Genomic DNA, 13,458 nt, shown 5'->3' with positions numbered 1-13,458 from the left:
CCAGTCACACACTCTCAGCCCAACCTACCTGACAGGGTTGTTGTTGTGAGGATACAACGGTGAGGAGGAGGATAATGTAAGCCACCTTGAGTTCCTTGCGAGAGGGAGAAAGGCGGGGTATAAATGCAATAAATAAATAAATAAATAAATAGGGAGAGTGGAAGGCAAAGGGAAGAGGGGCTGACCAAGGGCAAGATGGATGGATGATATTCTGAAGGTGACGGGCTCAACCTTGGGGGAGCTGGGGGTGGCGACGGCCGACAGGAAGCTCTGGCATGGGCTGGTCCATGAAGTCACAAAGAGTCGGAAGTGACTGAACAAATAAACAACAACAGGGCTTAAGGATAAATGAGACGTGGTATAAGATTTTGTGTGCCCTGCATGATAGCAATATCTTTCCTCTTCTTTAAAATAGCCACTCATGTCTATTATGCACAGAGCATTGTTTCCTCCATATTATCACTTTTCTTTCTTGCGACGGAACGAATAAACAACAAACTCATAAGACACTGACAACGAAGTGAACTGCAGCTTGATTTCACTTTTTTCTTCCTGACCATGTTTTAACATTTATTTTTGTTTACAGGAGGGGAAACCTGTGCCCATCCAGATATTTTTGAACTGCAATTCCCTTCATCCTTGACCATTGGTCGTGCTCGCTGGGGCTAATGGGAGTTGAGAATCTAAGTCCTGTCAGCCCCACAGGAGGGCAACAAGTTATGCAGCCCTGATTTAGGAAATAACATGCAACTTGTGTGTGGAGCATCATGAGCGATAAACACACACACACACACACGTATATTTTGCAGTCTATACACATGCCAAGAAGCCGTGGCCAACTGCAGGTTGCCAGTGTCTCTATATCATGGGGTGTTGAACCTCTTCCAGCCTGAGGGCCAAATTCAATTTGGGGAAAGATCTCAGGGGCTGCATTTCAGTGGTTGGTGAATCCAAAGGCAAAAGGGACAGGGCAACAAATGCCACCGTATTTTAGCTTAGAACTCTTAACTGCCAGTAACAAAGCCTTAGGAGAGACATTTCAACCTTTTAGAATGGGTGAAAACTGCAAAAGACAGCAAACCATCAAATGATTGGCAGTTGGGGGAAAGGAGGTGGAGCCAAAGGAAGGGTCGTGGCCATCTGGCAAAGCCCAGAGGACCGGATTGGGTTCCCAGGCAGGCCTGAGTTGGCCCACAGGCCTGAGGTACAACACCTCTGATCTACGCACAGTAAAGTCACATCAGATGTGGCAATCTCCATGCTGATTGCAGGCTGTTGTCTACACAGAAGTGCTTTCCATGTAGGAAAAATGCCAAGTGTGAAGAATCCATTAGTGGCTGTCCCAACTGCAGCTTTTTAAAATGTTATCATCTGGCCACAGGTACACAGTTTGGTACAATGTGACAAAACTTACTTCTGTGGAGGGAGAGGCTATGCTAGAGGAGGGGAAGCAGGGAGGACAAACCATCATGGTAGATCAGCAGTTATACGGAGACCAACCAATGGTGGTATTCCCAAGGCAACCAGGGCTGAGAACCCCGTTCCATGGAGTTTTCAGATCTTGTGACATGAGTCATTGAGAGAATGAGAATGCATGAATAGCACTGCTATTTAGGGATCATGGGGGTGTGGTCAACAAGTAATCCCTATGGGCTCATGATGGATGAGTTGTGCAACAGGAGGAGAAGAAGCTTCGCTATATTACCCCTTTCTTTTGAGACTGAGATGGACACACTGTAGTGTTCCTGATGACACCCTAAGCCCAATGTTCTGTTTTGGGGGGTAAAAATCCACTGTGACACATTCCTATGTTCACTGGCATTTAAAGCTCACATAGCAACAAGCTGAAGGTGAAGTTCCACAATAATGTAGAAGCTAAAATTCAGTTAGCCAGGCTCTCTGTGCACATAATGTACATATCAATTGCTTAGCGATGCATTATATAGTATAATCTAATTCAGTATGTCAAACTTTTCAATCCAATTTATACATTCAGCTGCATGAGTCTCTGCATCATTTACACTGAGTAATGTTTTAGCTGCTCAGAAGAACCTGGGTAGATTTATGGTGTGCATTAGAATCGGGGACCTCCAGTGAGCAAAATGAATGAAGCCAACCCTGCATAGAAGTACTAGATTATTGTGTGTTATATTTTGTTCAGGGAATTTTCTCTCTTTATTTTCCCTATTTGTACCTCCCCCCGTGTGCCCCCCAACCCTGGCAATAGAGCTATCCAGTCTTCAACATGTCAGTATTTCTTGAATTTGCAGTTGCATTTGGAGCAATGTCTTTGAACTTCTCAACGGTGTTTTGCATTTCTTCGAGAGCTTGTATGGTGAAGAAACAGAACATGGACTAAAATGCTGTGAAGTTGTCTCATTATTTCTCTCCTTCCCGCCCTCCCAAGTTCAACTTATCTGGCAGATAATGTAGACTCTACCACTTATTATATAGAGCATATGCTATGCATGTTTCTTCCCTCCTTATATGCCAGCCATGACACTATCGTGATTTTATATGGCTAAGACAACGGTGATATAACTCTCTGAAACAAAGAAACAATGCAAAGCTCACTGTCTATTTTTCACTTGATCTATCCTTTAAATAATTATATGTAGCAAATCCAAATGATGCCACATCATGCCCATATGACCATTCGCAGCCCAGTAGCAGCGGCCTGAAATCTGTTGTCTGCTACACCCTGCCCAATTGCCAGCCCTGGCAACATCTTTAGAAAAGAATTGTGAAAAGAGGCATATCTGTATTCTGCACAAAGTTTTCTCATGTTATGGGCATGCCCATTCAGCATGCACAGGGACTGTCCCATTCTCTTCTGTATGACTCAATGCCTCACACTTTAATGGAAATCCGCATTGTATATGTCGAGCATTTTTCCAACTCAGTGGGTTGTAGCCAACAATTTCCTTCCACCAGCAGAATGGATGCCGCTAGCAGATCACATTACCCCTTTACCCTGCAGCCACCAGTACACCCTCCAGAGAGTCAGGGGGATCCTCCAGAGCCAGTCTGGGGGGTGGGCTGCATGGGTGGACGAGGAAAACTCTTGTTGCACGAGTAGATGTTTACTTTTGTAGCACAGGTTTTAACCCATGGAACACATTGGGCAATGACTGTGCACATGCAGTTCCATGCACGTGTTGGTTCCCCTCTGTGCATGCTAGAACACGTCTCTGTGCTTTGAGGATCCCAGAAGCTGTGCTGCAATGGAACAGAGACATCGCTGCGTGACGCAGAACAATTATTTGTGTCACCGCCGCATGGTGAGTGATATGTTCTACGGAGAGTCCTTTCTTTGAAGGGCTGACCAGTCCAGGTCTAGTTTAAAGATAAAGAACCACACAAAGGGAGAGCAGGGGCCTTGACACTGGCCATCAACAGCTAGCAACTGGGCAGCAGACTGAGCAGGGACACAGGTCACCTGGTCACATTCTTCCCCACTACGATGAGATGTCTTATATTTCTATTTAAACCGTAGTAATTATTTCTAAATCTCCATCTATCCATATAAATCAGAATATGCTAATTTTGTGTTCTTTGGGGGGGGGACTCACTTCCTCTTTTTTTTCTTTTTTGTATGTGTACTCGTACAGCCTTTGTGAATCAGACATTTGAAGAGAGATTTTGTAAAGTGTCCCTCTCCTGAACAGGGAAATGTAACTCAGATGGAGCCCATTTTCATATTAACAACAAAGTTTGGTACCTGTCTAAACTTCTCACTTCATCATGGTTTGGTCACATGTCATCTTGGTAACCTTTGAATCAGGTTGCATCATGATGAAATCAGTGTGACCACATATGATGACCACACTCTACTGAGGCAAACCAGGGCCAAACTACGGGAGAGCATATTTATTGTGCCTATAAGCGTGTCTCAGTAATGTGACGATGAAACCATAACGGAGGCAAAGATCCCACTGCAGATGAGTGGGGAGAGGGAGATTCAACGTTTAAAAGCCTGGTCTTTAATATATTCAATATTACATGGCAAAAAGGTGGTATATTTTAACATCAGATAAGATTGCTATACCTCATAGTAATTACACCAGTGTTGTCAACACAAATTAAACAGTGTTGACTTCTCTTCTTTTTGGAAGAAGGTTTTGTATGTGTGCTTACTGTATTGGCTCATTTAATGTGCAATGCTATACATGTCTGCTCAGAAGCAAGCCCCATTGTGTTCAATAGGACTTACTTTCAATATGTTATTTATTCCCAATTAGTTATTTATAATAACAATACAAGGCCAGCCCAAGACATTTTTGATGCCTGAGGCAGAGCAAAATATAGTGCCCCACCCTAAGTGGATATTACCCGTGGCTGGTCAAGTTATTTCCACACCTGAGACAGAAAATCCCATGAGCGTGTCTCTTTCTCTCTGACAGTAAAAAATACAATAATAATAAATAACTAGCAATTTGCTGCCCTTTCATGACAAACAGAATCAGCTGCCTGAGGCTGCCACCTCACTTTGTCTAATAATAGGGTCGGCCCTGCAACAACAGTTGCTTGGAGAACAGAATCAGTGTGTTGACCAAAGATATAAATTCCCTTCAGGAATAATGTTACATGCAGTCTGAAACCCAGGAGGTGGGGTGTAAAAGAGAAAACGGCCTGTTACCTTCCCTACATGATGCCTCCAAACACTGGTAATATGGTTACTTTTAACTGAATCAAGAGTTCAGCATCTTTTATTTCTAGATGTGCTGAGGAGAAATGAAAAAGTGTACATTTCTTCTGCATTTTTAGCAAGTTGTACAGTCATTTGCTACAGTTGTGGTTAAAACTTTTTTTGCTTCACAACTGTAGTGCAGGCTCCTTTAAAAGTGTTAAGGGATCTGTGTTTACTACATCAGCTAATACTTTGCAATAACACTTATATAGTGTAATACAGTCAGGGCCAGAAATATTGGAACAAGGATAACTGTTTAGGCATTTGGCCTCTGTACACCACCACATTGAAGTTGAAAGGAAACACACCCAGATGGGAGCGAAGTCAGGACTTCCAGCTGTAATTCAAGGGGTTTGACAAAAGTGGGGCATTAACCATTCAGGAAGTACAGCCAGTGGCATACACACACCCCCATCATTGGTGGCTCATAAGTAATGGAACAAATGGCTGACAAGCAGCTGCATGGTCAGGAGTGACCTGTTTCCTGGGTACCCCATGACCAATCAAGCAGATAAAAGGCCTGGAGGTGATTCTGAGTGGTACATTTGCATTTGGTAGTTGTTCACTGGAACTCCCAACATGAGGTCCAAAGAGGTGTCCATGCGAGGGAAGGAGGCCATCATTAGGCTGAGGAAACAAAATAAACCCATCAGAGAGATAGCAAAAACATTGGGAGTGGCCAAAACATCAGTTTGGAACATCCTGGAAAAGAAGGAATTAACTAGCAAGCTCAGCAACAGCAAAAGGCCTGGAAGACCACGGAAGACAACTAAAGTGGATGACCGCAGAATTCTGCTCATGGTGAAGAGGAACCCTTTCACAACATCTAGCCAGGTCAAGAACACTCTTGAGGAAGTAGGCATGTCATTGTCAACATTTACAGTCAAGAGATGGCTTAATGAATGTAAATACAGAGGCTTCACAACAAGGTGCAAACCACTGGTAACGCTCAAGAACTGAAAGGCCAGATTAGCCTTTGCCAGCAAACACCTAAAAAAGCCTGCCCAGTTCTGGAATAAGATTCTTTGGATTGATGAAGCCAAGATTAACTTGTACCAGAATGATGGGAAAAGAAAAGTATGGAGAAGGAAAGTAACAGCTCATGATCCAAAGCATACCACATCATCTGTTGAACATGGTGGAGGCAGTGTTATGGCTTGGGCATGTATGGCTGCCAATGGAACCGGGTCACTGGTGTTTATTGATGGCCTGACTGCTGATAAAAGCAGCAGGATGAATTCTGAAGTGTATAGGGCTATACTTTCTGCTCAGATTCAGCCGAATGCTGCCAAACTGATAGGACGCCGCTTCATATTGCAGATGGATAATGACCCGAAACAGACAGCAAAAGCTACCCAAGAGTTTCTCCAGGCAAAGAGGTGGGATGTTCTTCAATGGCCAAGTCAGTCACCTGATCTCAACCCAATAGAGCATGCTTTTCACTTACTGAAGACAAGACTGAAGGTTGAAAGACCTACAAACAAGCAGCAGCTGAAGGCAGCTGCAGTAAAGGCCTGGCAAAGCATCTCGAGGGAGGAAACTCAGTATTTGGTCATGTCCATGGGTTCCAGGGTTCTATGGGTTCTATGATGCTGATCATAGCAAACACTCTTTTCCAACAACACAAGAGGCGACTCTACACATGGACATCACCAGATGGTCAATATCGAAATCAGATTGATTATGTCCTTTGCAGCCAAAGATGGAGAAGCTCCATACAGTCAGTAAAAACAAGACCTGGAGCTGACTGTGGCTCAGATCATGAGCTGCTTCTTGCAAAATTTCGGCTTAAATTGAAGAATGTCGGGAAAACCACTAAACCGTTCAGGTATGACCTAAATCATATCCCTGATGAATATACAGTGGAGGTGAGGAATAGATTTCAGGGATTAGACCTGATAGACAGAGTGCCTGAGGAACTATGGACGGAGGTCCGTAACATTGTTCAGGAGGCAGCAACGAAATCCATCCCAAAGAAAAAGAAATGCCAGAAAGCAAAGTGGCTGTCTGAGGAGGCTTTACAAGTAGCTCACGAAAGAAGGGAAGCGAAAAGCAAGGGAGAAAGGGGAAGATATACCCAACTGAATGCAGAGTTCCAGAGAATAGCAAGGAGAGACAAGAAGGCCTTCTTAAATGAACAATGCAAAGAAATCGAGGAAAACAACAGAATGGGAAAGACTAGAGATCTCTTCAAGAAAATTGGAGATCTCAAGGGAACGTTTTGTGCAAAGACGGGCATGATAAAGGACAAAGAAGGCAGGGACCTAACAGAAGCAGATGAGATTAAGAAGAGGTGGCAAGAATACACAGAAGAACTACACAGGAAAGATCTGAATGTCCCTGATAGCCATGATAGTGCGGTCACTGAACTTGAGCCGGACATCCTAGAGAGTGAAGTCAAGTGGGCCTTAGGAAGCATTAGTAACAACAAAGCTAGCGGAGATGACAGTATTCCAGCCGAGCTATTTAAAATCCTAAAAGATGATGCTGTTAAAGTGCTGCATTCAATATGCCAACAAATCTGGAACACTCAACAGTGGCCACAAGACTGGAAAAGGTCAGTTTACATTCCAATTCCAAAGAAGGGCAACGCCAAAGAGTGTTCAAACTACCGCACAATTGCGCTCATTTCACATGCCAGCAAGGTGATGCTCAAAATCCTACAAGCTAGGCTTCAGCAGTATGCGAACCGAGAACTACCGGAAGTACAAGCTGGGTTTAGAAGAGGCAGAGGAACTAGAGATCAAATCGCCAACATTCGCTGCATCATGGAGAAAGCAAGAGAATTCCAGAAAAACGTCTATTTCTGCTTCCTTGACTACGCTAAAGCCTTTGATTGTGTGGATCACAACAAACTGTGGCAAATTCTTAAAGTGATGGGAGTACCAGACCACCTTACCTGTCTCCTGAGAAACCTGTACGAGGGTCAAGAAGCAACAGTAAGAACCGGACATGGAACAACCGATTGGTTCAAAATTGGGAAAGGAGTACGACAAGGCTGCATATTGTCACCCTGCTTATTTAACTTATATGCAGAGTACATCATGAGAAATGCCGGGTTGGATGAATCAGAGGTCGGAATTAAGATTGCTGGGAGAATTATCAACAACCTCCGATATGCAGACGATACCACCCTAATGGCAGAAAGCGAAGAGGATCTAAAGAGCCTCTTGTTGAGGGTGAAAGAGGAGAGCGCAAAAGCTGGTTTGAAACTCAACATTAAAAAAACGAAGATCATGGCATCTGGCCCCATCACTTCCTGGCATATAGAAGGGGAAGAAATGGAAGCAGTGACAGATTTTACTTTCTTGGGCTCCAACATCACCGCAGACGGTGACTGTAGCCATGAAATTAAAAGACGCTTGCTCCTTGGGAGGAAAGCTATGGCCAACCTAGACAGCATAGTAAGAAGCAGAGACATCACCTTGCCGACAAAGGTCCGTCTAATCAAAGCTATGGTTTTCCCAGTAGTAATGTATGGCTGTGAGAGCTGGACTATAAGGAAGGCTGAGTGCCGAAGAATTGATGCTTTTGAACTGTGGTGCTGGAGAAGACTCTTACGAGTCCCCTGGACTGCAAGGAGGTCAAATCAGTCCATCCTAAAGGAAATCAACCCTGAGTGCTCATTGGAAGGACAGATAATGAAGCTGAAGCTCCAATATTTTGGCCACCTAATGCGAAGAGAAAACTCCCTGGAAAAGACCCTGATGCTGGGAAAGACTGAAGGCAAAAGGAGAAGGGGACGGCAGAGGATGAGATGGCTAGATAGCATCACGGATGCAATGAATATGAACTTGAGCACGCTCCGGGAGAGAGCGCAGGACAGGAAGGCCTGGCGTGCTATGGTCCATGGGGTCACGAAGAGTCGGACACAACTGAACGACTGAACAACAACAACAACAATGGGTTCCAGACTTCAGGCAGTCATTGACTGCAAAGGATTTTCATCCAGGTATTAAAGGCAATCTTTAAGTTTGAAATGATGTTGGTTTGTTCCATTACTTATGAGCCACCAATGATGGGTGAGTGTGTATGCCACTGGCTGTACTTCCTGAATGGTTAGTGCCCCACTTTTGTCAAACCCCTTGAATTACAGCAGACAGTCCTGACTTCGCTTCCACCTGGGTGTGTTTCCTTTCAACTTCAATGTGGTGGTGTACAGAGGTCAACTGCCAAAATAGTTATCCTTGTTCCAATATTTCTGGCCCTGAATGTATGTGGAACTGTGGAATACATTTAATTTTTTAAATCTATTTTGCAGATGTCAGTCTGCTGGGAACTTTATGTAAACAGATTGTGCTTTTTATACAGTTTGGGGCACAGTCTCTGACATGCAGGCTTTTATAACCACAAGTAAATGTACTGATGTAAAATGTGAGATTCTATACCTGCAATTTCATTCAGTGCACTTAGCTAAAAGAAATAGTGACCTGTTGCAGAATCATCCTGCTTTGCATTGTGTGGTAGTTTTATTAGCAGTAAATTTGTCTAAGCAAAATATGAAGGACTCACTCAAGAGAATAGTCCAAGAAAAGGAAGAAATGCAGAATAACATTCACGTGGGTTAGTTTTAAAATATGAGACAAGGTACAACCCACTAGGACAGCCTTCCCCAATCTGGTGCCCTCCAGATGTTTTTGACTACAAATCCCAGCATTCCTCACATTGGCCATGTGATCTGAGGCTGATGGGAGCTGAAGCCCAAAACGTCTAGAGGGCACCAGGTTGGGGAGAGCTGTATGAGGATATTATTCTCCAGTGCATGCTCCACTCAACTTGAGTAAGGCCTGCATAAGGACAGAATACAGCTCCCACTTATTTCAATGGCATTTTCTTGAGATAACTTCCTAGTAGTTTTGTTCCCAGGCAGTTCTGGAATAGTTGTTCAGTGAAAGAATAATTGTTTTCCTGACTGTTAATACACCACTCAAACATTAAGCTATGCAGGACTTCCCATGTATTGTATAATGCCAATAATCATGAAAACCTTTTCCTCTCCCATCCCTTTTGTTTTTACAGAAATTTAATGTCCTGCTACTTTTATCAAATCCATATGGAATACTCAACCAGGCACACTTTCATTTGAAAGCCAGGGCTACAAAAAATAATAATACTTTATGGGGTTAAGAGAAATATTTGACTGGGTTCCAGCTTAAATGGGAAAAGGGGGAAATGGTACGTATCAACTTAGTTTGACTGTCTGTGCCAGAACAGGGGCTGTCTATAGGCAGAAAGAGAGAGAGAGAGAGAGAGAGAACTCCACTCCAAATTTCTGCTGGTGCAAGGAATAAATATCTACTTCACTCCATCCATAAAAGCATTGCCTCCTCCCATATGTCAAACACCTTCCAAACAGTTTGACTTGGAGCTTTTAAAACATCTGTTTCTTTTCTCCTCTTTCCACACCAAATCATTGAGTTTTTTAACTAATGTGGTAGAGGGGGAAACAGCTTTGTAACAATCAAGAGTTGCTGCCATTATCCCTCTCCCTCCCCCTACACCCACACCCAATAAGACAGAAAGGACATTCACCTGCTGTGGATCAGTTATCCCTCAACATGGCTTTAACCACCTTTCCATTGCCATGATCAATGCAGATAAAGCATAGTAAATTGTCCCCCCACCTCATTCTTCCAAAGAGCAATTTAAAGGAAGTTTTGTTATTTTTCGTATATTCAGGCAGATTTTCATGGTAGCGGCTGGTTAAGAGGCCAGATTCCTATGAATCAGGAACTCACTGGTTTGAATCTTGCCTCTTCCAAGAACTCACTAGTTTGTCTTAGGCAACTTAAGCCACTCTATCTCTCAGCCACAGCCCCACATTTACAATATGCAGGGTAATAATACAGACACCTTAAAGAGTTGTAAGGATTATAACTAGATAATGCATACAGGGCCAGGGTCTAGGGTAGGCATGGTTGGGCACCTGCTGAGGACCCACACACCTGGAGGGGCTCCTTGGACTTGTACCTCCTCTTCACCATTGCATCCTGCTTGTTCACCCGCCTCTCACTCTGGGCCAGACAGATAGTGATGGTGGTGAGGAGCTGTAGATGCCATTGCCTGCTTGCTCACTGAGGGAGGGGGGCAACTGGGGGTGTCTTGCCCAAGAACCCTAAAAAGCCTGGACCAAGCACTGAAAGCATGTGAAGCTCTTTGAACTTATACAAATCTATTATGATGCTGATGCTGAGTGGTACTGCCCAAATGGGTAGCACAGAATGTGAGCTAAGATGACCTTTTCCTTGAACAGCTCTGTACTCACAACAGAAGTCAGCTATGCCCTGTGATTAAGCCTACAGGCTAAACCTGCTGGGAGGCACCATGGTCATGTATACTGTGGTTTTAGGAATTAAGCTTGCAGCAGGCCAAATGGTGACCCAGGAGAAGTCAGAAAAGGATTAAGTTTATGCATCACCACTATAACTGGGCTTTTGAATTGTTGAAAGCCCAAGGTGAAGGTGAAAAAGTAAGAAGACTGCTCTCTTTCATATCGTTAATAGTTCTGATTGTTACATCACCATTTTATTTTTACAGACTGCAGTTCTGAAGGGTATTTTAGGAGGGGGAAAAGTCCTTCATAACAGGGCATTCTTGGAAAAAGAAAATGGTGACCATCAGCAAATCAAAGCTGCAAGGGAGCTTTGGTGAATTTTGCCTTCCGAAAATTACAGCTCCTGCACAAACACATGAAGGAAAGATTTGGTTTTTTGCCCCCAAATTCAGGCCGAAGTTTCAAGAATCTGAAAGTTCAATCCAGCCTTAGTGTGGTATAGTGGATGGCACATAGCCCTCAGAGACCTTGGTTCAATACCATGTATTTACTGAAGATCTCATGCTAATTATTATTTCACAGCTTAATTTAATTTACTTATTTTAGGGCATTATTTGCCTTTCAGGGCAAAGCTCTCCCAAGACAGCTTACAAATGATCACTCAAATCATATAATCATTTAAGAAGACAAATAAAACAATCTAATTACAAATGTTAAACAGAGCAGCATGAGAATGCAGTTTGAAACATTTAAGTTTTAAAGGTCCATTTAAAAACAAACAATGTTTTTCCTTATTTGTTTGCACATGCACACTCCTTCTTAAAAAATGATGCTCCCAATGCTGGGGCAAGAGGCAGCAGAAATGGAGGATGGGAATTTAGCCCAGATCATATCACACCCCACTTCTGAATATAGGGGTGAACTACAGGGAAATCAGGAACAAGGATGCCCATGTGTCCTCTTTTATAGAGGACAGTTCTCTATTTGAAGGACTGCCAGAGGATTCTTTTATTTTGAAGGCATCGTCTATTTGAAGGGCTATCCAGCCCAAGTCCAGTTTAAAGTAAAGAACCATTAGGAGAAACAGCTGGGCCTGGAAGATGCCCATCTGAAGCACCTGAACAACTGGGTTGGGCATTTCCGGTTTTGTTTCATCAACAGCACCTGGACAGCAGACTGTGAAAGGCCTGGTCACAACCTTGTATCCTCTGGTGAGTGTACTTATTTCTATTTGAATTAGAATAATTAGTTCAAATTTGTATCTATTCATATAAAACACATGCAAATTTATGCAGATTGGCACCCTCTTTTTTGATGATGCATTTCCTCTTTTTTGGAGATTCATAAGTGGGCAACCTACCAGGAACACCAGCAAAGGAAGACTTGCTGCACCAACAGGCCAGAGTATGTCAGGTGATGCTCCCAGACAACTATAAGAGCTTCCAGGTCAGTTTGCTCACTGGTCCATGCAACTGGCAGGGCAGCTCTTGATAAAAGCAAAGACTGCCTTCACCTGCAGCTGCATTGTGAGCCAGGTGGTGTTTGCTGTCAGCTGTCTTGAGAGCTCTGCAGATTAATTCATCAAGAATAAAAGGGTGGTGGTGTATACAGTAAATATGGCTGCGAAGATGCTTTCACAATCATGTGGAGAATCACAGGGAGGGGAAAATGGCATTGTTGTCATTCTTTAACCGTGTGAATCACATCAGCAAATTCTGATGCTTAAGTCATAATATTGAGAATAAATATTATTACTCTTTCGGTAAATGTGAAGGTTTTAGCAGGGAAGCTGGCCAAAGTCTTGTTTTGTGGGGAGAATCTTTCTGCATGTGTATGAAGAGGGGAACTGAACTGCTCTGTGGAGAGCGGGAGACCTTTTTAATTTTCAAACAATTTGGATTGTGAAAAAATGTTTCTCCCTTGCTTATTCACTATATGGAAGTTCTATAGCTAGATATTTACATAACATATTTATTGTTGTGGTTTTGTTTCTTCCTATGGATCTCTCAAATGAGAGACACTCTAGCAACCAGATACTGGCTTCTTATTCTGTCTGTCACAGAGGCAACTGGCCAGAAGATGGAGCTCCAAGTACACAGTGTCAGTTTTCCAGGCTGAGGCTCCTGGGCACAGCTGAGGCTGGCTGTAGGAGCTACTGACAAAGGGAGTCTGCTTTTTGCTCAGCCCAGGCTAAGCCCTGCCAAACTTAACCACCTGTCAGGTGACATAGAGAACCAGTGCTATTTTAGCATGCACTATAAAACATCTAAGCCTGAGTTGGGTCTTAATTCTGAGCCACTGGCTTCTCCAGCAAGGACCAAGCTTTTTTGCTTTCCCATCTCCCTGATATCTTTGTGTGGCCCTACCATTAGGCAGAGTGAGGCAATGACTTCAGGTTGCAGATACTTAGTGGTGTGACAGCAGCAGTGGCAGATTCTCTTCACAGAGTTGTGTGTTCCAGGCTGCCTTCCCTGCACCCCCTGAGCTAGCCTGT

At 43.5% G+C, this 13,458-nt stretch overlaps 1 protein-coding gene across 1 annotated transcript in view; it reads left to right on the top strand.

The window, feature by feature from the left end:
- Nucleotides 1-4,979, top strand: part of ZNF516 (zinc finger protein 516) — a 158,170-nt gene extending 153,191 nt beyond the window's left edge. The window contains exon 6 of the mRNA XM_084850023.1: nucleotides 587-4,979. Coding sequence (XP_084706149.1) covers nucleotides 587-643 — 57 coding nt within the window. The 3' untranslated portion in view covers nucleotides 644-4,979. The remainder of the gene's footprint in view (nucleotides 1-586) is intronic.
- The last annotated feature ends 8,479 nt before the right edge of the window (nucleotides 4,980-13,458 follow it).

This window comes from Heloderma suspectum, chromosome 4 (assembly GCF_057233095.1).
Source record: "Heloderma suspectum isolate Gila_16-S chromosome 4, 16-S_ref, whole genome shotgun sequence".
Classification (NCBI taxonomy): Eukaryota; Metazoa; Chordata; class Lepidosauria; order Squamata; family Helodermatidae; genus Heloderma; species Heloderma suspectum.
Note: the sequence above shows the minus strand (reverse complement) of the source record. Positions and strands in the feature narration are given on the sequence as shown.